General features: G+C 48.1%; 1 protein-coding gene across 1 annotated transcript in view; it reads left to right on the top strand.

Moving 5' to 3' along the window:
* The window catches only part of ccdc166 (coiled-coil domain containing 166), a 37,865-nt gene that overhangs the window by 7,994 nt on the left and 3,694 nt on the right, over positions 1-26,177 (top strand). The window contains exons 3-7 of the mRNA XM_067980090.1: positions 4,005-4,058; positions 7,684-7,738; positions 12,949-13,093; positions 15,310-15,389; positions 16,990-17,166. Coding sequence (XP_067836191.1) covers positions 4,005-4,058; positions 7,684-7,738; positions 12,949-13,093; positions 15,310-15,389; positions 16,990-17,166 — 511 coding nt within the window. The remainder of the gene's footprint in view (positions 1-4,004; positions 4,059-7,683; positions 7,739-12,948; positions 13,094-15,309; positions 15,390-16,989; positions 17,167-26,177) is intronic.

Raw genomic sequence — 26,177 nt, 5'->3', positions numbered from 1 at the left:
CCTTCATCGTCGCTGGGTCAAAATCCTGGAACTCCCTTCCTAATAGCACTGTGGGAGAACCTTCACCACACAGACTGCAGCGGTTCAAGAAGGCGGCTCACCACCACCTTCTCAAGGCAATTAGGGATGGGCAATAAATGCCGGCCTCGCCAGTGACGCCCACATCACATGAACAAATATAAAAAAATATCATCCCTTCTCACAACTGTAATTGATCCTTTACCAATAATGCTACCCCCCCTCCTTTTTTATCACCCACTCTATCCTGCCTGAAAACTCTATATCCAGGGATATTGAGCTGCCAATTATTCCCCTCTACAAGCCAGGTTTCCGTTATAGCAATGATATCATGCTGCTATGTATCTATCTGTGCTCTTAGCTCACCTGCTTTGTTTGTAATACTCCTTGCATTGAAGTATATACCCTTTAACTCCATCAAATTCCTGTGCTGAACACTATTTAACCTTTGCTTCTTCTGCCTTTCTGGGTCGCTAACTACGTCACTAACTGCTTTTCTGCTTCCCATTTCCTGGTCTGAATTTGGCCTATCTGAATGGGAACCTGCCCTTTGGTTCCCATTCCCCTGCCATACTAGTTTAAACCCTCCCCAACAGAACTAGCAAATGCCCCCGCGAGGATATTGGTCCCGGTTCTGCTTGGGTGCAACCCGTCCAGCTTGTACAGGTTACGCCTTTTCCAGAATCGATCCCAATGCCTCAGGAATTTAAACCCCTCCCTCCTACACCATCTCTCAAGCCACGCATTCTCCTATTTCTGCTCTCGCTAGCACGTGGCACTGGGAGTAATCCTGAGATTACGACCTTAGAGGTCCTGCTTTTTAATTTATTTCCTAACTCCCTATATTCTGCTTGCAGGACCTCATCCCCTTTTTTACCGATGTCGTTGATACCGATATGGACCACGACCTCTGGCTGTTCACCCTCCCCCTTCAGAATGCCCTGCAGCCGCTCCGTGACATCCTTGACCCTAGCACCAGGGAAGCAACATACCATCCTGGAGTCACGTCTGCGGCCGCAGAAACGCCTGTCTGTTCCCCTTACGATGGAATCCCCTATCACTATTGCTCTCCCATTCTTTTTCCTCCCCTCCTGTGCAACGGAGTGGTGCCACGGTCTTGGCTCTTGCTGCGTTCCCTGATAAACCATCTCCCCCAACAGTATCCAAAGCGGAATATCCGTTTGAGAGGGAGATGGCCCCAAGGGACTTCTGCTCTAGTCCTTTTACTCTGCCTGGCGGTCACCCATTTCCTTTCTGCCTGCGTAATCTTTACCTGCGGTGTGACCACATCACTGAACGTGCTGGCCACAATAATCTCAGCATCGCGGATGCTCCACAGTGAATCCACCCGCAGCTCCAGCTCCGAAACGCGGTTAGCCAGTAGCTGCAGCTGGACACACTTCCTGCACACATGGTCGCCAGGGACACCGGTGTGTCCATGATTTCCCACATAGTGCAGGAGGAGCGTATCACGGGTGCGAGCTCTGCTGCCATGACTTGCCTTAGATTAAGCTCATTAGTTACTCTCTTTAAGGAGTTTACTCCTTTAAATTACTCTTAATTTAGAGAATGTTAACTACACTAGGGACCTTGATTCACTAAAAAACGCTACTTGCTATAACTAAATTAAGTTTAGTTTTTTTTTTAAAATGTAGTTTTATGCTATAAGTTACTGAGCCCACAGCTCTAAGAGAGAAGAAAAAGAAGAGATACTCACCACCAACCACCTACCTGCCTTACCTGTGACGCACACTGCAGTTTTGTTTTGTTGTTGCTGTGACCCGCTCTCGGTACGCTCCGCTTTGCTGTCCAAACAAGTGCACCTCACCCCTTACTGCACCGAATCCCCTCACTCACCAAATTCCCAATTATAGACTCTGTCAAAACCAGACTCCGTCGATAGCTACTACTCCGTGTTCCCTCACTTTAGTCCCATTAGTTTCTCCAGTACTTTTTCTCTACTGAGACTAAACTTTCCACAAGGCACAAGTCTGGAGTGTGATGGCATACTCTCCACTTGGCTTTATTTAAGTTTTTAAGACTCTAGTTTCTGACTTAAGTACATTACTTCTAAACTCAATGTGAAATTCTATCATCTCATGATCACTCTTCCCCAAAGGTTCTTTTACTGTGAGATTACTAATTAACCCTATCTCAAAACACAATACTACATATAAAATAGCCTGTTTCCTGGTTGGTTCCACGATGTACTGTTCTAGGAAACTGTCTCGAATACATTCCATGAACTCGTCCTCCAGACTACCTTTGCCAATTTGATTTGCCCAGTCTATATGCAGATTAAAGTCCCCATGATTACCGCATTACCTTTGTTACAAGCTTCTGTTATTTCATCATTAATACTCTGTCCAACGGTACAGCTACTGTTAGGGGGCCTATAAACTACTCCCATCCATACTGACTCTAGTTCCTGATCTTCCGAGCCAAGATCCTTTCTCGCTACTGTCCTTATGTCATCCTTTATTATTAGGGCTACAACCCCTCCTTTTCCATTCTTTTCTAAACGTCATGTACCCTGGAATATTTAGTTCTCAACCGTGGTCATTTTGCAACCACGTCTCTGTAATGGGCATTAGATCAAACCCATTTATCTCTATTTGTGCGACTAATTCGTCTATCTTGTTACGAATGCTGCGTGCATTCAGATTGGGAATGGAACACTTTCCGGTTGAGACCGGAAGTATAAGGGACAGTGTAGAGGGAGCTTTACTCTGTATCTAACCCATGCTGTACCTGCCCTGGGAGTGTTTGATGGGACAGTGTAGAGGGAGCTTTACTCTGTATCTAACCCATGCTGTACCTGCCCTGGGAGTGTTTGATGGGACAGTGTAGAGGGAGCTTTACTCTGTATCTAACCCGTGCTGTACCTGCCCTGGGAGTGTTTGATGGGACAGTGTAGAGGGAGCTTTACTCTGTATCTAACCCGTGCTGTACCTGCCCTGGGAGTGTTTAATGGGACAGTGTAGAGGGAGCTTTACTCTGTATCTAACCCGTGCTGTACCTGCGCTGGGAGCGTTTGATGGGACAGTGTAGAGGGAGCTTTACTCTGTATCTAACCCGTGCTGTACCTGCCCTGGGAGTGTTTGATGGGACAGTGTAGAGGGAGCTTTACTCTGTATCTAACCCGTGCTGTACCTGCCCTGGGAGTGTTTGATGGGACAGTGTAGAGGGAGCTTTACTCTGTATCTAACCTGTACTGTACCTGCCCTGGGAGTGTTTGATGGGACAGTGTAGAAGGAGCTTTACTCTGTATCTCAACTGTGCTGTACCTGCCCTGGGAGTGTTTGATGGGACAGTGTAGAGGGAGCTTTACTCTGTATCTAACCCGTGCTGTACCTGCGCTGGGAGTGTTTGATGGGACATTGTAGAGGGAGCTTTACTCTGTATCTAACCCGTGCTGTACCTGCCCTGGGAGTGTTTGATGGGACAGTGTAGAGGGAGCTTTACTCTGTATCTAACCCGTGCTGTACCTGCGCTGGGAGCGTTTGATGGGACAGTGTAGAGGGAGCTTTACTCTGTATCTAACCCGTGCTGTACCTGCCCTGGGAGTGTTTGATGGGACAGTGTAGAGGGAGCTTTACTCTGTATCTAACCCGTGCTGTACCTGCCCTGGGAGTGTTTGATGGGACAGTGTAGAGGGAGCTTTACTCTGTATCTAACCCGTGCTGTACCTGCCCTGGGAGTGTTTGATGGGACAGTGTAGAGGGAGCTTTACTCTGTATCTAACCCGTGCTGTACCTGCCCTGGGAGTGTTTGATGGGACAGTAGAGGGGGCTTCACTGACTCCATGCCTGCCTGAGCATGCAGGGCTGCGGAGAGGAGGAGTGGAAGCAGTTTAAAAGACCGAGTGGCAAATCGTAAACTGCCATGGACAGTTAAGTGGGGATCGTGTACCAATGTCATAGACTAAAGTGAGATTTTGGATGATTATTCTGACATCTTTGTAACATTTTTTTTAATTTTGAAAGGTACGATGAAATTGTTAACGAGCTTAAGCAACTGAAGTTAAAGATTTATCACCTGTATCCTTTGCTGGGTTTTACTAAGCAGGCAACTGCATTCTGTGCCAGTGGTTCTCCTGTATATGGCCCACTATGGCCGGTCTTTCCCTTGTCAGATCGACCTTTGCAGGTGTCTCCGGCCATGGGATGTTGCCAGAGCTGGAATTCAGTGCCATTCCCTCTCCTCTTGCTTTTCTAGAGACAGCTGCAAAGGAGCGCAAGTAGGAGGCAGGGCCGTCCAGTATCCATGGCAACGAGTGAAAGGGGGCGCTCACTAAGGAGGGGGCACTGGAGGTTGAGCTCGAGGGGGTCCCTCATCTTTTTTTTTATTTGTTCATGGGATGTGGGACTCGCTGGCGAGGCCAGCATTTATTGCCCATCCCTAATTGCCCTTGAGAAGGTGGTGGTGAGCCGCCTTCTTGAACCGCTGCAGTCCGTGTGGTGAAGGTTCTCCCACAGTGCTGTTAGGTAGGGAGTTCCAGGATTTTGACCCAGCGACGATGAAGGAACGGCGATATATTTCCAAGTCGGGATGGTGTGTGACTTGGAGGGGAACTTGCAGGTGGTGTTGTTCCCATGTGCCTGCTGCCCTTGTCCTTCTAGGTGGTAGAGGTCGCGGGTTTGGTTGAAGAAGCCTTGGCGAGTTGCTGCAGTGCATCCTGTGGATGGTACACACTGCAGTCACGGTGCGCTGGTGGTGAAGGGAGTGAATGTTTAGGGTGGTGGATGGGGTGCCAATCAAGTGGGCTGCTTTGTTCTGGATGGTGTCGAGTTTCTTGAGTGTTGTTGGAGCTGCACTCATCCAGGCAAGTGGAGAGTATTCCATCACACTCCTGACTTGTGCCTTGTAGATGGTGGAAAGGCTTTGGGGAGTCAGGAGGTGAGTCACTCACCGCAGAATACCCAGCCTCTGACCTGCTCTTGTAGCCACAGTATTTATATGGCTGGCCCAGTTAAAATTCTGGTCAGTGGTGACCCCCAGGATGTTGATGGTGGGGGATTCGGCGATGGTAATGCCGTTGAATGTCAAGGGGAGGTGGTTAGACTCTCTCTTGTTGGAGATGGTCATTGCCTGGCACTTGTCTGGCACGAATGTTACTTGCCACTTATGAGCCCAAGCCTGGATGTTGTCCAGGTCTTGCTGCATGCGGGCTCGGACTGCTTCATTATCTGAGGGGTTGCGAATGGAACTGAACACTGTGCAATCATCAGCGAACATCCCCATTTCTGACCTTATGATGGAGGGAAGGTCATTGATGAAGCAGCTGAAGATGGTTGGGCCCAGGACACTGCCCTGAGGAACTCCTGCAGCAATGTCCTGGGGCTGAGATGATTGGCCTCCAACAACCACTACCATCTTCCTTTGTGCTAGGTATGACTCCAGCCACTGGAGAGATTTCCCCTTGATTCCCATTGACTTCAATTTTATTAGGGCTCCTTGGTGCCACACTCGGTCAAATGCTGCCTTGATGTCAAGGGCAGTCACTCTCGCCTCACCTCTGGAATTCAGCTCTTTTGTCCATGTTTGGACCAAGACTGTAATGAGGTCTGGAGCCAAGTGGTCCTGGCGGAACCCAAACTGAGCATCGGTGAGCAGGTTATTGGTGAGTAAGTGCCGCTTGATAGCACTGTTGACGACACCTTCCATCACTTTGCTGATGATTGAGAGTGGACTGATGGGACGGTAATTGGCCGGATTGGATTTGCCCTGCTTTTTGTGGACAGGACATACCTGGGCAATTTTCCACATTGTCGGGTAGATGCCAGTGTTGTAGCCATACTGGAACATTTTGGCTAGAGGCGCGGCTAGTTCTGGAGCACAAGTCTTCAGCACTACAGCTGGGATGTTGTTGGGGCCCATAGCCTTTGCTGTATCCAGTGCACTCAGCTGTTTCTTGATATCACATGGAGTGAATCGAATTGGCTGAAGACTGGCTTCTGTGATGGTGGGGATATCGGGAGGAGGCCGAGATGGATCATCCACTCGGCACTTCTGGCTGAAGATGGTTGCAAATGCTTCAGCCTTGTCTTTTGCACTCGCGTGCTGGACTCCGCCATCATCGAGGATGGGGATGTTTGCAGAGCCTCCTCCTCCCGTTAGTTGTTTAATTGTCCACCACCATTCACGACTGGATGTGGCAGGACTGCAGAACTTTGATCTGATCCGTTGGTTGTGGAATCGCTTAGCTCTGTCTATAGCATGTTGCTTCCGCTGTTTAGCATGCATGCAGTCCTGTGTTGTCGCTTCACCAGGTTGGCGCCTCACTTTTAGGTACGCCTGGTGCTGCTCCTGGCATGCTCTTCTACACTCCTCATTGAACCAGGGTTGATCCCTTGGCTTGTTGGTAATGGTAGAGTGAGGAATATGCCGGGCCATGAGGTTACAGATTGTGCTGGAATACAATTCTGCTGCTGCTGATGGCCCACAGCGCCTCGTCGATGCCCAGTTTTGAGCTACTAGATCTGTTCTGAATCTATCCCATTTAGCACGGTGATGGTGCCACACAACACGTTGGATGGTGTGAAGACATGACTTCGTCTCCACGAGGACTGTGCGGTGGTCACTCCTACCAACACTGTCATGGACAGATACCTCTGCGACAGGTAGATTGGTGAGGATGAGGTCAAGTAGGTTTTTCCCTCGTGTTGGTTTGCTCACCACCTGCCGCAGGCCCCGTCTGGCAGCTATGTCCTTCAGGACTCGGCCAGCTGTGTCAGTAGTGTTGCTACCGAGCCACTCTTGGTGATGGACATTGAAGTCCCCCACCCGGAGTACATTCTGTGCCTCGGTGCTTCCTCCAAGTGATGCTCAACATGGAGGAGGACTGATTCATCAGCTGAGGGAGGGCGGTAGGTGGTAATCAGCAGGAGGTTTCCTTGCCCATGTTTGACCTGATGCCATGAGATTTCATGGGGTCCGGAGTCAATGTTGAGGACTCCCAGGGTCACTTCCTCCTGACTGTATATCACTGTACCACCACCTCTGGTTGGTCTGTCCTGCTGGTGGGACAGGGAATACCCAGGGATGGTGATGGAAGAGTCTGGGACGTGGCTGAAAGATATGATTCTGTGAGTATGGCTATGTCAGGCTGTTGCTTGACTAGTCTGTGGGACAGCTCTCCCACTTTTGGCACAAGTCCCCAGATGTTAGTGAGGAGGACTTTGCAGGGTCGACTGGGCTTGTTTTGCCTTTGTCGTGTCCGGTGCCTAGTGGTCCGATGCCGGGTGGTCCGTCCGGATTTATTGTTATTGTGACATTTTGTAGCGAGATTGTACAACTGAGTGGCTTGCTGGGCCATTTCAGAGGGCAATTGAGAATCAACCACATTGCTGTGGGTCTGGAGTCACATATCGGCCAGACCGGGTAAGGACGGCAGGTTTCCTTCCCTGAAGGGCATTAGTGAACCAGATGGGTTTTCACGACAATCCGGTAGTTTCACAGCCACAATTACTGATACTAGTTTTTTTTTCCAGATTTTATTTAATTAATTGAATTTAATTTCCCCAGCTGCTGTGGCGGGATTTGAACTCATGACTCTAGATTATGTACAGATCTCTGATCTTAACTCATGCTGAAATGCGATGCCTGTGTTTTTTTTAAGAGATGTGATCTTGCTGATAACTTTCTTTAGCCATCGCTCTGCAGGCGGCAGGAGAATGAGTTCCTGGAAAGAGAAGCGCAGCAGACACGCCTGGAGACCGTAAGTACACAGCCAGCCGTCGCCTTGCAGCGCTAGAGAGCGGCTTGTACCATGAGCAGGGGCTTTGGACTCCAGCTCCCAGAGCCCAGCAGTGAGGCAGGGTATTGTACCCAAGATTTCCACGCCCTCCCCCACCACCCCCAGCCCACCCCAATCCAAAACCAGAACCAGAACTGGTCAGGGACCAGAATTAAGGCTCGAATCGGGAGAGGGGTCGGGATCAGGGACTGGGGCCGGGATCGGGAACTGGGTCAGGGGCCGGGATCGTGGACCGAGACAGGGGCCGGGGGATCATGGACCGGGATCAGGGACCGGGGCAAGGGACGGGACAGGGGCTGGGATCAGGGATTGGGGCAGGGGCCGGGATCAGGGATTGGGGCCGGGATCAGGGCACGGGTTCTGAGATTTGTTTTGCCGCTGATGACGGTTCATTGAGATGCTGAATAAAGCCTTCACGTCCTGGTTGCAATCAGTCATTGTGAATAGAAAGAACACCCTTATGATTTCTGTGCAAACAGCTCCTTTCCCCACCTCCCCCCCCCCCCCCCCGCCCCCCCACCATCATACACTAATGGGCTTCGGTTTTAAAAACATATACATCTGCGAAAACCAGGCAGGTGACAGAGAGAGAGAGAGGCACACAGGAAAAGAGAGAGAGAGAGAGAGGGCACGCATAGGAAGAGCGGCACATGAGAGAGAGATAGAGGCGCACAGGGGAAAGACAGAAATGCATAGAGAAAGGCGGAGAAAGAGATTGCACAAAGAAAACATGCACAGAGAGAAAGAGCGAAGTGCACAACAACTTGCACTTATACAGTATCTTTAACATAGTAAAACATCACCAAGGCGCTTCACAGGAGCGTTATCAGACAAAATTTGACACCGAGCCACATAAGGAGATATTAGGACAGGTGACCAAAAGCTTGGTCAAAGAATTGGGTTTTAAGCAGCGTCTTAAAGGCAGAGAGAGAGGCGGGGAGGTGTAGGGAGGGATTTCCAGAGTTTGGGGCCTAAGCAGCTGAGGGCACGGCCAACAATGGTGGAGCAATTAAAATCGGGGTTGCAGAAGAGACCAGAATTGGAGGAGCGCAGCGATCTCAGAGGGTTGTAGGAATGGAGGAGGTTACAGAGATAGGAAGGGTTGAGGGCATTTGAAAATAAGGATGAGAATTTTAAATTTGAGAAAGATGTAGACAGACACATAGATTAAGGCAAGCACAATGAGACACACACAGATTCAGTTAGGCAGTCACAGGCACACAGATTCACACAATCACTCACTCTCTCTCTCACACACACACACACACACACACATACAGGCACAGGCACACCGATTCGTACAATCTCACCCACACACACAGACTCATAATCACACACACACACACACACACACACACAGACTGGCACACAGATTCGTACAGAGTCCTCCATTCAATATTGGCCAACACCCCCCCCCCCTCCACTGCCCCATCACCACAAACCACCATGCTCCCACCATTTTTAGGGTGGGTTGGATGCGGGTATATACACACACACACACACACACACACACACAGTTATACCGATACACCAATAGCCACATAGACACACTCACAAAGACAGATTCATAGAGCCACGCATGGAAAGAACATTTATTTATACAGCACCTTGTTACACGTCTCAAAAATATCCTAAAGTGCCCCATAAACAGTGACTTTCTTTGAAGTGTAGTAGCTCTAGTTATGCAGGCAAAATAGAGCAACCATTTTGAGCACAGCAAGATCCCACAGACGGGGATGCACACACACATCAGACACGTGTATAATTCTAAGCTGTGCTAGACAGGAGGAGTAGAGTGAAGACCACACAAGTTGAAGGGAAATTCGGAGGAAGAGTTATTTCCAAGGCCCCTGCCACGACACTGAAACGGCCATGATCAAAGTCAAAAATAACATCTGCGACTTTGTCTGAGTTGCATTATCCCTCCTCGGCCCCTCATCAGCCTTAGACACAATCGATCACACCATCCTCCTCTAATTCCTCTCCTCCATTGTCCAGCTCAGGAAGACTGCCTTCGCTTGGTTCCACTCTTACTTATCCAATCGTAGCCAGAGCATCTCCAGCAATGGCTTCTCTTCCCGCTCCCGCACTCTTACCTCTGGTTCCCCAGCGGTCTATCCTTGGTCCCCTGCTCTTCCTCATCTACGTGCTGCCCCTCGGTGACATCATCTGAAGACATGGGGTCAGCTTCCACGTGTTTGCTGCTGACACCCAGTTCTACCTTTCCACCACCTCTCTCAGCCCTTCCACTGCCTCTGTGTTGACAGAGTGCTTGTCTGATATCCAGTGTTGGATGAGCCCCAATTTCCTCCAGTTGAACATTAGGAAGACCGAAGCCATTGTCTTCAGCCCCCGCCACAAACTCCTTATCCTTGAAACCGATTCCATCCCCCTCCCCGGCCACTGTCTCAGTTTAACCAGCGTGTTCACAACCTCGGTGTCCTATTTGACCCTGAGCTGAGCTTCTGACCCCATATCCCCTCCCACAAAGACCGCCTACTTCCAATTCTGTAATATCGCTCATCTGCTGCTGAAACCCTCACCCGTGCCTTTGTTACCTCCAGACTCGACCATTCCAGTGCTCTCCTGGCTGACCTCCCACGTTGCACCCTCTGTAAACTTGAGGTCATCCAAAACTCTGCTGCCCGTATCCTAACCCACACCAAGTCCCGCTCACCCATCACCCCTGTGCTCGCTGACCCTACATTGGCTCCCGGTCCAGCAACGCCTTGAATTTAAAATTCTCATCCTTATGTTTAAATTCCTCCTCGGCCTCATCCCTCCTTATTTCTGTAACTCCCTCCACCTGAAACCCCCCTCCCAGAACTCTCCATCTGTGACCCCCTGCGCATTGCCCCCTCTCCTCTCCCCTCCATTGGCGGCCATGTCTTCATCCGTCCAGGTCCCATGCTCTGGAATTGCCTCCCTAAAACCCCCCTCTCTCCTTTACGACCCTCATTAAAACCCACCTCTTTGACCCACCGCTTTTAGCCGCCCTTCCTGAAATCTCTTCCTTTGGCTTGGCACCCAGTTTTATCTAATCACGGTCCTGTGAAGCGCCTTGGGACGTTTTTCTATAAATGCAACTATGTTGTGTTTGTCCCCTGTCCAGTTCAGGGGGTGGGATTTGAAAGGCTGTCACAGTACTCGATTCCAACCACCAGGGGGAGGCAGGTTACTTTTATCAGCTGACTGAGGCTCCGTGTGGAATTCCAGATCCATCGGTCAGTCTGAGAACAGTAGACCCCCTCACCCCCTCACCCCTGCTGCGAGCCCTTCTTGCCGGCTTGCTGAGCTGAACACCTTCCGGCTTTGTTTCAGAATTAACATGACAGTCTGACGTGTTTAAATCCCTCCATAACCTCGCCCCTCCCTATCGCTGTAACCTCCTCCACCTCTCCCCAAAACTCTCTGTTCTTCCATTTACCACACTCCCCTCTCCCCACCATTGGCGGCCGTGCCTTCAGCCATCCAGGCCCCACGCTCCGGAATTCCCTCCCTAAACCTCTCCACCTCCACCTCCTCCTTTAAGACTCTGCTTCAAAGAACCAGCACTTTTTTAAAATTTCAAAATATACTTTATTTCATAAAATTTAAAGATACACACAGTTCAATGTAAATACACAATTACAATTCAAAACAGTACAATACAGATCGTACACACTCCGATCCCTTCATTATAATTCAAAACACAGTACATATCTACTAATACATTCTGTACAATACGAGGCGGGGTGGCCTTACACGGTGGCCTTTCCCCAAGGAGCCTTTGCATAGGCCGCACCTCGCCTCAGTGCGTCCCGCAGCACCTCGGAGTGTGCCAGTCGGCAACACTCGGTCGTGGACAGCTCCTCCGGCTGGAAGACCAGCAGGTTTCGGGCGGACCAAAGGGCCTCCTTCACCGAGTTGATGGTCTTCCAGCTGCAGGTGGTATCTGTCTCGGTGTGCGTCCCGGGGAACAGCCCCTAGAGCTCAGCGCCCTGTGTTGCCAAGCTGTTGGGGATGAATCGGGACAGATACCAACACATCTCTCTCCACACCCTCCGCACGAAGGGACAGCCCATCAGGACGTGGACGACGGTCTCGTCCCCACCTCAGCCTCGAGGGCAGCGCGAGGTGACGCTGGGACTCCATGAGTGTTGGATAAACCACACTGCGGAAGGCCCTTCTCACCACCATCCAGGCTACATCCTGGTGCCTGTTGGTCACTTCTGGTGACGAGACGTTCTGCCAAATAGTACCGACCGTCTGGTCGGGGAATTGCCCGGTCGGATTCACCCTCTCCTTTCCCTGCAGGACGCCCAGAACGTTCCGTGTCGATCGCTGTCAGACGGCCTTGCGGTCGAAGGGGTTCCTTCACAGGCAAGATGGGCCGAATGACCTCCTTCTGTGCCAAATGATTCTATTCTGATCATTAAAACCCACCACTTTTAGTCACCCCTTAAACTGATCCAGGTCTTTAATCTCCAACCCAATTTGCCTCGGAAGAGCTGACAGTGAGATTTTAAAATCCTCCATGATCCATTTCCCCTTTTGGATCACAGCCATGGCATGTCTCTATTGTCAGTTAGGCATTGAGTAACGGCTCTGTAAATATACACGGAGCGGGAAGTGGAGAGACGGAGGATGAAGATTCCCTCAGTGCTTTTTAAAAATTGACTTGAAATGATTTTTAATTAAATAACGTTATACCAGCCATCGCGTATAGCGGGCAAATCGGGCTCACATGAACGTGCCCACTATATGCGACGGGGACTGTATAAACCACCCGATCCCCTCAATGTGTTACTGGGACATGGCACTCACAGACCGTGGATTATCATCATCTATAAACCACCCGATCCCCTCAATGTGTTACTGGGACATGGCACTCACAGACCGTGCATTATCATCATCTATAAATCACCTGATCCCCTCGATGTATTACTGGGACATGGCACTCACAGACGGTGGATTATCATCATCTATAAACCACCCGATCCCCTCGATGTGTTACTGGGACATGGCACTCACAGACGGTGGATTATCATCATCTATAAACCACCCGATCCCCTCAATGTGTTACTGGCTCACATCATGCTGCAGATTGCAATACTCTTATCTAATTAGCATTTTGATACATCGCTTTATAAACTTTCTGTTTTATGTATTTTAATTCTAATCCTGTTTAGCAAGAATACATAGTACAGATGGCAAAAAGGACTGAGAAGAGGCAGAATCAGATCATCACTCTGAGTGATCAGAACCACAAAAACATGGAAGAAATCAGGAAAGCAAAAGAGAAAATATTGACCGAATTTGAGACCCAGAAACAAGGTTTGTTAAATGGAAGCCGCGGACCTTAACACAATAGATCGATCAAACGTGGTAACCCCCCATCCACCGCTCCAGTGTCCTCACGAGTGCTAGTCACCTCTGCGTACAAGTACAGTTCATAGAATCATACAGCACAGAAGGAGGCCATTCGGCCCTTTGAAAGTTACTATTGAATCTGCTTCCACCGCCCTTTCAAACAGTGCATTCCAGATCATCATAACTCACTGCATAAAAACATTTCTCATCACCTCTCTGGTTCTTTTGCCAATTATCGTAAATCTGTGTCCTCTGGTTACTGACCCTCCTGCCACTGGAAACAGTTTCTCCTTATTTACTCTATCAAAACCGTTCATAATTTTGAACACCTCTATTAAATTTCCCCTTAACCTTCTCTGCTCCAAGGAGAACAATCCCAGCTTCTCCAGTCGCTCCACATAACTGAAGTCCCTTGTCCCTGCTACTTTTCTGGTAAATCTCCTCTGCACCCTCTCCAAGGCCTTGACATCCTTCCTAAAGTGTGGTGCCCAGAATTGGACACAATACTCCAGCTGAGGTCTGTTCTAAGGAATTGATTGGGTAGATAGAAAGAAACTATTTCCTCTGGTGGGGGGAGTCCAGAACAAGGGGGCATAACCTTAAAATTAGAGCTAGGCCGTTCAGGGGTGATGTCAGGAAGCACTTCATCACACAAAGGGTAGTGGAAATCTGGAACTCTCTTCCCCCAAAAAGTTGCTGAGGATGGGGATCAATTGAAAATTTCAGAACTGAGATTGATAGATTTTTATTAGGCAGGGGTATTAAGGGTTACAGAACCAAGGCGGGTAAATGGAGTTAAGATACAGATCAGCCAGGATCTAGTTGAATGGCGGATCAGACTCGAGGGGCTGAATGGCCTTCTCCTGTTCCTATGGTCTTCATATGGCCGCCTGGACATTGATGCATAAACTTCACCTTCCACCAGGGCGTAATCTGGCGGAGCGGATCAGGTGGGTTCTGTGACAGTCGGGGGATCCACTCCCACCAGACTACCCTCTGAATGTTGACAGGAGATGGTGGTCGGGGTGGGTGGGGGAGGCCACAGCCAAGTCGAATCCTCTCCTCGCTCACCAGGGGTAACTAGGTAAGAGGTGAGGAAACGGGAGCAATGGCTGATTTTTGCCCTTCGACACTGGGGTCCCAGTGGCCTGTTGTAGCCTCGTCACTGAGCTCAGCTCGGACCAGGGAACACAAGCTGGGCCGTCTCTGTGGGCGAATTGCTCGCCACCCTTACCAGCCCTTATTCAGAGGACTGAGTGGTGCACCGGGTGAGCCCTGGGCACCCGTCTTTAAATCCCCTCTCTGGTGGCAGTGTGTGACCCAACTGATTTCAATGTGGGGCTACCTCAGCCCAGATGCTAATGGAGGAGAGCCTACAGCGCAAGGAGTTAGTTTGGAACAGATTAGTAATCAGCTCATGAGAGGCCCAGAGGTGGCTGGTGTGGGGACTGAGTGGTGCAGGGGGGGTGAGGGGGAGGGGTGTTTGGGGGGGGGTGTGGGGCGACTGTATTGAACAGCAGCAGGTCCCTCAATTGGTTCCCTTCCCCCCGACAATCAAACCCGACCAGTGATTGAACTTCGGGCCTTCCCGGCCCGTCTCTCGGATGAGACGTTAAACCGAGGCCCCGTCTGCCCTCTCAGCTGGACGTAAAGACCTCACGGCCCTATTCGAACAAGAGCAGGGGAGTTCTCCCGATCAATATTTGTCACTCAACCAAAACCAGATAAGAACATAAGAAATAGGAGCAGGAGTAGGCCATCCGGCCCCTCGAGCCTGCTCCGCCATTCAATAAGATCATGGCTGATCTTCGACCTCAACCCCACTTTCCCGCCCGATCCCCATATCCCTTGATTCCCCCAGAGTCTGGTCAATTATCTGATTACTGTTTGTGGGATCTTGCTGTGTGCAAATTGGCTGCCACATTTCCCTACAAAACAGTGGCTACACTTCAAAAGTGCTTCATTGGATGCAAAACGCTTTGGGACATCCTGAGGTTTTGGAAGGCGCCGTATAAACACAAGTCTTCCTTTGACATAAGACACAATGTAAAAGATTTTATCTTAGGTGTAATCTATTAATATTTATAATATTGATGCTAGTTCACTGCATGCGCCCAGTCACAGAGCTGGGTTCGAAGTCCCCGTGTATCTGACGGGTTTTTTTTTTCTGCTTTATTCAGAACTGGAAATTACGCAAATAGAAAAGGAAACTGAGCTGGTTCAGATTAATAAGGAGATCGAGGGACTGGAGGAGTATAAAGTGAGTGAGTCCCTCGCCTCAGGGAAGCGTTTCGGTTGGGCAGTTTCTTTTTAAAGCTTCCAACTCTTCCCCCACTTCACTCGCCTGTAGTTAGAGGTTGGCGGGGGGGGCAACCTAATTGAAGCACAGGTTACGGTGGTTAAGTTGCTGGACGAGTAATCCAGAGAGCATGAGTTCAAATCCCACCATGGCAGTTTGAGAATTTGAATTCAGCTTTTAAAAATCTGGGAATAAAAATCTGGGATCAGTAAAAGTGACCATGAAGCTGTCGGATTGTCGTAAAAATCCAACTGGTTCACTAATATTCGTTAGGGAAGGAAACCTGCCGTCCTTACCTGGTCTGGGCCTATACGTGACTCCAGTCCCCACACCAACGTGGTTGACTCTTAACTGCCCTCTGAAGTGGCCCAGCAAGTCACTCAGTTGCCTCAAACTGCTATCAGGGCAACTAAACAAGACAATAAATGCCGGCCTTACCAGCGACACCCACATCCTGAGGATGATTTAGAAAAAAAGTCTTCAAAGTCATGAATGGAAACTGAATAGAAGCAGAACAAAAAGAAGATGCTGGAAATCTGAAACTAAACCAGAAAATGCTGGAAACACTGAGCAGGTCAGGCAGCATCTGTGGAGAGAACGGACAACTTAGCATTTCAGTTATGGACAGATGAACAGCATTTAAAAAGGAACAGAGCATGGGGAAGGGAAGGGAAAAAAACAGACACAGGAAAAGAAACGGGAAGGTTTGTCAGGTGTATAAATGGCTAAATGGCAGAAGTGATATTCACACGAGACAACAGGAAGCACAGCGAGAAATCAGACAAATAAAAGACCTTGGGGGTTATATTGGATAACCCCTGACACCGGGCGTGGGGGCCGTGGTGCATGATTAACCTGCGTCCGGTTATTGAGATGCAGGCAGCACGTAACATTCGTGCTGCCTGGTGATTTCTAAGATTATTGCGTGCAGCCAGCCTGCCTGCGCTGTTGAGTGGCTGCTCACCAGCAGGGGGCCCAGATATCGTGAGTGGCTAGCACCACTTAAAGGCTGCCAGCACCTCTTAAAGGGGAGGTGCAGTGTGGCTGCAGGAAGTGGGGGAAGTCGATGCTGAAGTGAATCTGTGCTGCAATACAGTGCAGCGTGGTAATGATGGGAACTCTGGAGTTTGTAACGAGCATCAACTGGTCTGCTCGACGTTTCCGGGATTCTGATATTTGCAAAATATAAGATGGGGGTCCGCACGGAGTCTGAACGGAGATCAGACATCGCACACGTGAAACACAGATGCAGGTCCCGTCCCTATGTTTACAAACCGTTGAGTTATTTTGAAACATCGAATAAAGGTTGCGCACCACTGAATCCCACATCCTCCGATCTGCTGCCGTAACTTGGGCAGAATCTCCGATCACAGGGTTTCCGCCATTCTTCCAACGACCGATCGGGAGACCCCCCCCCCCACCGAGGAAATTCACTCTCTAGGGGGGCTAAATTGGGCCGCGCAGGTGGCGAGGGGAAGGAGGGAAACAAATTTTACAGGCAGAAAATATAATAATAATAAAACAAATTCTTTTGCGCATCCCCCCCCCCCCTCCTCATCAGGTGCTGCGGCAGCAACAGCTGGCCAGGATCAGCGAGCTGGACAAGGAGGTGATGACCGCCCGGGCTAAGCACTCACACAGCCTGCACAGCATCAAACTGAACTTCATCAAGGAGAAGGCCGACTACAAACAGAACGCCAAGAAAATGGTGAAACTGCTGGAGAAGGAGGCAAACCGGGTGAGCAACAAAGAGCTCGGGATTTCAGACACTGAGACCGCACTGAAAGTGACAGAGAAATAAAGAAGCTGGCATAGCAGTCGGGCGTTATTACGTGAGGAGCATTTATCAGTGTAATTATTCCTGTCGTCTTCCCTTCGCCCTCTTCCCCCCCCCCTCCTCCCCTCATTCTCGCTGGGATGCAGTCCCCTTCCCCAGCATCTCTCCGAGTCGCCATTCTTCACCTGTGGGCCCAGTGTGTGTTATCCGGCTATTCAACCTAGAGGGCATCGCAACCGAGCCTCACACCGTCCTCGGCCAACATCTGCGCATGCAACCCTCCGGCAACAGGCTGGTGCCAGCACCTTCCCCTCACCTCATCTCACCCCACATCTTAACCCAGGGGTGCTGCGAAAGGTTTTAGTTCCTGGCTAAGATAAGCCAATTCGGCCAAAGGCCCGAGGCTGAAGCCTGGCCCTTTCCTGCTCATAAGAACATAAGAAATAGGAGCCGGAGTAGGCCAATCGGCCCCTCGAGCCTGCTCCGCCATTCAATAAGATCATGGCTGATCTGATCCTAACCTCAAATCTAAAGAACACAAGAAGTAGGAGCAGGACCCGGCCACTCAGCCCCTGGGCCCTCTCCGCCACCCACAGGGCCTTGACCGATCCGAACTCAGCTTCATGTCGAATTTCCTGCCCGCTCCCCATAACCCCTAATTCCCTTTCAGTGTAGCACACTGAACTGAGCTCAGCTAATTGGGTCCGGCCACTTTTTCTGCCGTATAAAACAGGCGTTAGGCCCATTATTTACATATGGGAGGAGCCTAATGCCTGTTTTAGGCCCCTCCCATAAACTGGTCAGCGATGAGTGGGGCTTGAGATTCTTCAGCGACCACTGCGGCCTAAGCAGCGACCGGCAACTAAAGGTTAGTCCCCCTCCCCTTTTCCCGACACCTGCCACAAAAGGGGCGAGCTGCCTGGATTATTCAGACGAAGCCAAAGCCCAGTTTGGAGCTGGCCTCGGGCCTCTCGGTGCGGGCGTGCTTTGTGGCCACAGTGTTGCCTCTCCGCCCGAAATCAGACGCAGGAAAATTTCCACCCCATAGAATCATTGGAAATTTAAGCGCAGGAGAACTATTTGGTCTGTGCCCCCCCCCCGCCACAACTCCCGAGTCTAAGCCCATGTCTCCGCTCTTTCCCTGTACCCCTTTAATATTTTAAATGTTGTAAGTGACGTGGCCCGAGTGTCCCCTAGTGCTAATGGATTCCATAGGCCATTCGGCCCATCCAGTCCGTGTCGGCGTTCATCCTCCACACGAGCAAATAGTCCGAACCACAGTTACCCAACCTGTTCCCCCTATCCCTTCAGTCCCTTTTTCTTCATCGACCTCTCCAATCTAATCTCCAATGTTGACATAGTTTCTGCCTCAACCTTTAACCCTGGAACTGAATCCCACGGCCTCACGGCTCTTTGTGTGAAGAAGTTTCTCCTGCTCTCTGTTCTAAATCTCTTACATTTAATCTTGATTCTAAGGCCCCTCGTTCTCGACCTGTCAACCACTAGAAACAGGTAGCAGTTCTAATGAAAGGTCATCGACCTGAATCGTTAACTCTGTTTCTCTTTTCACAGATGCTGCCAGACCTGCTGGGTGTTTGGAGCATTTTGAGTTTTTATTACTGGAGACAGTTTGCTTCTATCTATCTTGTCCCATCCCATCATAATTTTAAACACTTTGATCGTAGCACTCAGTAATCTACGTTGTTCAAATGAAAAAAGCCCCAATTTTGCCAAGTCTTTCTTTGTATTTGTATTTCCTCATACCAGGCAGCATCCCAGTCAGTCTGTATTGTAACCTCTCTAAAGTCTCTATCTTTTCTATAGTGTAGAGCCCAATTCTGCACAGTGCTGTAAGGTATTATTAAGGTTTTACAGAGGCTTATCATTACCTCTTGGCTTTTATATTCTATACCTGTTGTAATAAAACCTGGAAATCTTTTAGTTTTTTTAAACATCCTCATCAACCTGAGGTGCTGCCTGCAATGTCCTGTGAACCTGTGACCCTAAATCCCTCTGCTCTTCCACAGCACCGAGCCTACCCCCGTTCACAGTATCATTACTGCTGGGTTCTTTTCTTACCAAAATGTATCGTCACACACTTACTGACATTGAATTCCATCTGCTAATTTTTAGCTCATTCCCCCACATTATCGATATCCCTTTGCAGCGTCCTTTGATCTTCTGAAGAATTAACGATACCTCCTATTTTGGTATCGAGGCCTATCTCCAAATCATAAGTACGCACAGTGAACAGAAGTGGTTCCAGAATTGAACCCAAAAGGACACCACTGCCCACTTCTTACTGCATTTCCACCATCCACCATGTCTGTTACCCCCTCAAATTTAATCAGATCAGCCATGATCTCATTGAATGGCGGAGCAGGCTCGAGGGGCCGAATGGCCTACTCCTGCTCCTATCTCTTATGATCTAAAGAATGCCATGAGATTCGTCAAGCACCTTCGTCCCTTTTTGAAATCAGTGCTGGCTACTTCTAACTACTTTCTCTTTATCTAGATATGTGGCAATTTCATCCTTAAACACTCTAAAATGTTCCCTACCACAGATGTTAAAGTAACTGGCCTGTAATTTAGGGTTGCCAACCCTCCAGGATTGGCCTGGAGTCTCCAGGAATTGAAGATTAATCTCCAGGACACCGCTGTGAGCAAAAACCCAAGAGAAAAATCATAGAGGCATTGAAAAAAGTGTTTTTTTTAATTTATTTTGAACACTTTCGTTTATTAGTTAAAATATTAGAGATGGGGGGGCGGGGAAAGGCTGTTTGACAGAGAGTCAAGAATCAGCCAATCGGGGAAACGAAGAGTCTGTTCATTTCCCAATTGTCTGTGGGAGGGTGAAGCCCCACGAGGATGGACTTGTCAGGCGGCCAATGGCGGGAACGTGGGGGCGGGGCGGGGCGGTTGGAGGCAGGAGGTCATGTGATGAAACCTCTAGGAATATGTCCAACCGGTAATTTTAGAATGCCATGAATAAATAGAGGTTCAAAACCAATTAAAATCAAAGAAGAGGATCTATAAGGACTATAAGAATAATAATAATGAGAAAACTAAAGCAGAATATGAGAAAATAATGGGAGATTAAAAGTGGGATAAGGAAAGCTAAGAGTGTGAGGAAAATATTTTTAAAAATAGCAAATGGAACAGTAAATTATTTTACAAGTTTATCAGTAAAAAGAGAATTGTTAAAAGGGGGTGGGACGGTGTAAATGGTGATTTGTAGAAAATGGCAGAGGTATCCAACCAGAATTGGTAACCCTACTGTAATGACCCAGGTTAGTACTGCATTGGCCACTCTCCAGTCTTCTAGCACACATCCACACTCAATAGAGCCTGAAATATAATTTCCCAGGACCTCGGCAATTTCCTTCTTTGTCTCCCTCAGGATTCTAGGATGTATTCTGTCAGGCCCTGGCGATGTGTCTTCCTTTAGCCTAACTTATCTAAAATTTTCCTTTAATCCATCACAACATCGCTCCTCACACCCTCGACCACTTCGGGATTCACCTCTTCTCCGATATCCTTCTCTTTAGTAAAGACCAACGTGAAGTATTTATTAAATACCTCCGCCATTTTCTACAAATCACCATTTACAGACTGACAGACTTCTCCCTCTCTTTTTACTGATAAACTTGCAAAATAATTTACTGTTCCTTTTACCATTTTTTGAAATATTTTCCTCACACTCTTAGCTTTCCTTATCCCATTCTTAACTTCCCATTATTTTCTCATATTCTGCTTTAGTTTATTCATTATTGTTATTCTTATAGTCTTTATAGATCCTTTTTTTGATTTTAATTGGTTTCGAACCTCTATCTATTCATGGCATTCTAAAATTACTGGTTGTTTCCAACATTACAACAGTGACAACACTTATAATAAAATGCTTCATTGGCTGTAAAGCACTTTAGGGCGTCCTGAGGTCGTGAAAGGCGCGATATAAATGCAAGTTCTTTCTTTACTCATTCTGTACCTCTGCAATCTCTTTTTTAAAAACGTCCCTTTGTTGCTCTTCAGTCCTGTGTACCAATTCCTCTCTCCTCAGCTGGCTCACTCCTCATCTTTCTAAAACCTGCCCGATCCAGTCTGATGTTCTAGTTTTTGCACTGACTCTTACCCTATCCAGTTTGATCTTAAACCCTATCATATTATGGTCACTACTCCCAAGGTGCTCACCCACCCACATTTAGCTCATCTGCCTGATCTATTTCATTACCCTTAACCAGATCGAGCAGGACCCCCGGCCTTTGTAGGCCTGCTGTCCGAGGAGGGAATTCTCTGACCATTTTTGGAATTCCATTCCACTTTTTCTATTTACTCCCTCTCTGTCCCAATCAATAAGGGGATAATTAAAATCTCCCAGAACAATAATTTTGTTCCTCCCACTCATCTCACTATTCTGGCTGCAGGTTTCCTTCCCACAATTTGGAGGTCTGTAATACACCCCTGCTAATGTAACAAATATCTTTATGTTTGAGTTCCAACATTATTGACTGTATTGGTTTCTGTCGACACCATCCGTCTCTACAGCATCTATTCCCTGTTTTACCAATTTCCCCTCCGTCTCCTTTCTTATCGTTTCCTTCCTTCCTAAATATATTATATCCCAAGGTGTTTATTTTCCATTCTTATCCAGTTTGCAGCCAGATTTTTGTTAGTGAAATTAGATCTAGATCTTCCTATACATAAGAACATAAAAATAGGAGCAGGATAAGGCCATATGGCCCCTCGAGCCTGCTCCACCATTCAATCAGATCATGGCTGATCTTCAACCTCAACTCCACTTTTCCCCATATCCCTTGATTCCCCTAGAGTCCAAAAATCTATCCATCTCAGCCTTGAATATATTCAATGACTCAGCATCCTCAGCCCTCTGGGGTAGAGAATTCCAAAGATTCACAACCCTCTGAGTGAAGAAATTCCTCCTCATCTCAGTCTTGAATGGCCGACCCCGTATCCTGCGATTATCCCCCCTAGTTCTAGACTCTAGGCAGGGGAAATAATCTCTCAGCATCTACCTTGTCAAACCCCCTCGGAATCTTATATGTTTCAATGAGATCACCTCTCATTCTTCTAAATTCCAGAGAGTATAGGCCCATTCTACTCAACCTCTCTTCATAGGACAACCCTCTCATCCCAGGAATTAATCTAGTAAACCTTCGTTGCACCACCTCTAACTCAAGTATATCCTTCCTTAGATAAGGAGACCAAAACTGTACACAGTACTCCAGGTGAGATCTCACCAATGCCCTGTACAATTGTAGCAAGACTTCCTTACTCTTATACTCCAACCCCCTTGCAATAAAGGCCAACATGCCATTTGCCTTCCTAATTGCTTGCTGTACCTGCATGCTAACTTTTTGTGTTTCCTGTGCAAGGACACCCAAGTCTCTCTGAACACCAACATTTAATAGTTTCTCACCATTTAAAAAATATTCTGTTTTTCTATTCTTCCTACCAAAGTGAATAACCTCACATTTCCCCACATTATACTCCACCTGCCACTTTCTTGCTCACTCACTTACTCTGTTCATATCCCTTTGCAGACTCTTTGTGTCCTGTAAAATGATTGCATCCAGTTCCCCCCAGTTTGTTAGCCACACTCTGCACATTCCAATAGTTGCATGTGAATCATTTTTTGCTTTTTTTAAACACTATTCCTTTTCCCATGATTGTTCTTGTCTAATTTACCTCCGACCTTCACCAGTCTCTTCGCTCTTCATATCTAGTCCATTTGATTTTATTCTTCTACTCCATATCCCTCTTGCTAAGTTCTTTTCTGCATGAGTAATATCCTCAACTATTTCTCCCGTCTCTATTGTTGGTTGTATTTTCCCTCCCCCACCCTCCCCCCCCTCGCTTCCTAGTTTACAAAACCTCATCACTTCCCTATTTAACCGTTTTTGCCAGAACATGAGGATCCTGCCTGTTCAGATGTAGCCCGTCCTTGTGGCATAGCTCCCATCTGTCCCAGAACTAGTGCCAATGCCCAACACAGTGGAATTTCTCTTCCTGATACCTCTCCTTTAGCCATGCAATGACTTCCCTAATCTTCCTGTCCCTCCCTATTGTAACATGGTTGGGGAATTTGGGAATGAGATTACAATCCGTGAACACCTGCTCCGAAGCTTGTTTCCTAATGTCCTAACTTCATCCTACAGGACTTCAGGCCTCTCTTTACCAATGTCATTGGCTCTCATGATAACTAGTTGCTCTCCCTCCCACAGGAACATAGGAACAGGAGTAGGCCATTCAGCCCTTCAAGCCTGTTCCGTCATTCAGTTAGATCATAGCTGATCTGTATATTAATTCCATCTACCCACCTTGGTGCGGTAACCCTTAATATCCTTGTCTAACAATAATCTATCAATCTCAGTTTTGAAATTTTCAATTGACCCCCAGCCTCAACAGCTTTTTGGGGGAAGAGAGTACTAGATTTCCACTAATATCTGGATTTCAGAGCTTGAGCAGCAGCTGGTGTCACTGAGGCTGAGAACTATGTGGATAACATGTTTCAGGAGGTGGTCACCCTGAGATTGCAGGCAGAGAGGGACTGGGTGACTGTCAGACCGAGAAGGAGGGCCAGGCAGGTAGTGCAGGAGTCCCCTGAGTGTATCTCGCTCTCTATCCACTGGTGAGGAAGAAGGTTCGTCTGCGGAGTGCAGCCAGAACCAAGTCCACAGCATCATGGATGGCTCAGCTATACAGGGGGGAAGGAGAACGTTCAGGAGAGCAATAATGATAGGGGATTCTATAGTTAGGGGAGCAGACATGATTCCAGGATGGTATGTTGCCTCCCTGATGCCAGGGTTAAGGATGTCATTTAGCGGCTGCAGAACATTCTGGGGGGCAGGGGAGAGGAGGGTGAACAGCCAGAGGCCATGGTCCATATCGGTACCAACGACATAGGTAGAAAGAGGGATGAGGTCCTGCAGGCAGATTTTAACGGGTTAGGATAGAGATTAAGAAGCAGGAACTCAAAAGGCAGTAATCTCCGGATTACTCCTGGTGCCACGCACTAGTGAGCATAGAAATAGAAGGATAGAGCAGAAGAATGTGTGGCTGGAGAGATGGTGCAGAGGGGAGGGCTTTAGATTCCTGGGGCATTGGGACCAGTTCTGGGGGAGGAAGGATCTGTACAGGCCGGACAGGTTGCCACTCAACAAAGCTGGGACCAATGTCCTTGTGGATATTCCTGGATACAAGATGTTCAGGAAAGATAGGGAAGGAAAGAAAGGAGTGGGGGTGGGGGGCAGTATTGATTAAGGAGAATATTGCAGTGCTGGAGAGAAAGGATGTCCTGGAGGGGTCAAGGACAGAATCTATTTGGTTAGAGTTAAGAAATAAAAGAGTGTCATTACACTACTGGGTGTATTCTAAAGGCCACCAACTAGTGAGAAGGATATAGAGGAGCAAATTTGCAGGGAAATTACAGAGAGGTGCAAAAGTTATAGAGTAGTGATAACTGGGGACTTCAACTATCCTAATATAGACTGGGATAACAACAATAATAAGGGGAAGGAATTTTTGAAATGTGTTCAGGATAACTTTCTTAACCAGTACGTTTCTGGCCCAATGAGGAAGGGGGCATTGCTGGACTTGGTTCTAAGGAATGAGGTGAGCCAAGTGGAGCACGTGTCAGTGGGGGAGCATTTAGAGAGCAACGATCATAGTATCATAAGGTTTAGAATAGCTATGGAGAAGGACACGGACCACTCTAAAATAAAAATACTCAATTGGAGGAGGGCCAATTTCAATGGGATGAGAACAGATCTGGCCCAGGTAAATTGGAATCAAAGATTGGCAGGCAAAACTGTAATTGAACAGTGGGCGGCCTTTAAGGAGGAGATGGTTCAGGTACAGTCTAGGCACATTCCCACGAGGCAGAAAGGTAGGGCAACTAAAGCCAGAGCTACCTGGATGACAAAAGAGATAATGTGTAGGCTGAAACGGAAAAAAAGGGGTGTATGACAGATGTCAGATTGATAACAAGTGAGAACCAGGCAGAATATAGAAAGTTCAAAGGGGAAGTGAAAAAAGAAATCAGAGGGGCAAAGAGAGAGTATGAGAATAGACTGGCGGCCAACATAAAAGGGAATCCAAAATTCTTCTACAGGCATGTAAACAGTAAACGGGTAGTAAGAGGAGGGGTGGGGCCAATCAGGGACCAAAAAGGAGATCTACGCATGGAGGCAGAGGGGATGGCCGAGGTACTAAATGAGTACTTTGCATCTGTCTTTACCAAGGAAGAAGATGCTGCCAGAGTCTCAGTAAAGGAAGATATAGTTGAGATACTGGATGGGCTAAAAATTGATAAAGAAGAGGTAATTGAAAGGCTAGCTGTACTTAAAGTAGATAAGTCACCTGGTCCAGATGGGATGCATCCTAGGTTGCTGAGGGAAGTAAGGGTGGAAATTGCATAGGTACTGGCCATAATCTTCCAAACATCCGTAGATACGGGGGATGACTGGAGAATTGCAAATGTTACAACCTTGTTCAAAAAAGGGTGTAAGGATAAACCCAGCAACTATAGGCCAGTCAGTTTAACCTCAGTGGTGGGGAAACTTTTAGAAACGATATTCCGGGACAGAATTAACAGTCACTTGGACGAGGGTGGGTTGATTAGGGAAAGCCAGCACGGATTTGTTAAAGGCAATTCGTGTTTAACTAACCTGATAAGAGTTTTTTGATGAGGTTAACAGAGAGGATAGATGAGGGCAATGCAGTTGATGTGGTGTATACGGACTTTCAAAAGGAATTTGATAAAGTGCCGCACTGTAGGCTTATCATCAAGACTGCGGCCCATGGAATAAAGGGGGCAGTAGCAACATGGATACAGAATTGGCGAAGGGACAGGAGACAGTGAGTAGTGGTGAATGGTTGTTTTTCGGACTGGAGGGAGGTGTACAGTGGTGTTCCCCAGGGGTCGGTGCTGGGGCCATTGCTTTTCTTGATAT

The sequence above is a fragment of the Heptranchias perlo genome, chromosome 1 (genome assembly GCF_035084215.1).
Source record: "Heptranchias perlo isolate sHepPer1 chromosome 1, sHepPer1.hap1, whole genome shotgun sequence".
In the NCBI taxonomy this organism is placed as follows: domain Eukaryota; kingdom Metazoa; phylum Chordata; class Chondrichthyes; order Hexanchiformes; family Hexanchidae; genus Heptranchias; species Heptranchias perlo.
The sequence above is the reverse complement of the archived record's forward strand: the minus strand, read 5'-3'. Positions and strand labels throughout refer to the sequence as shown.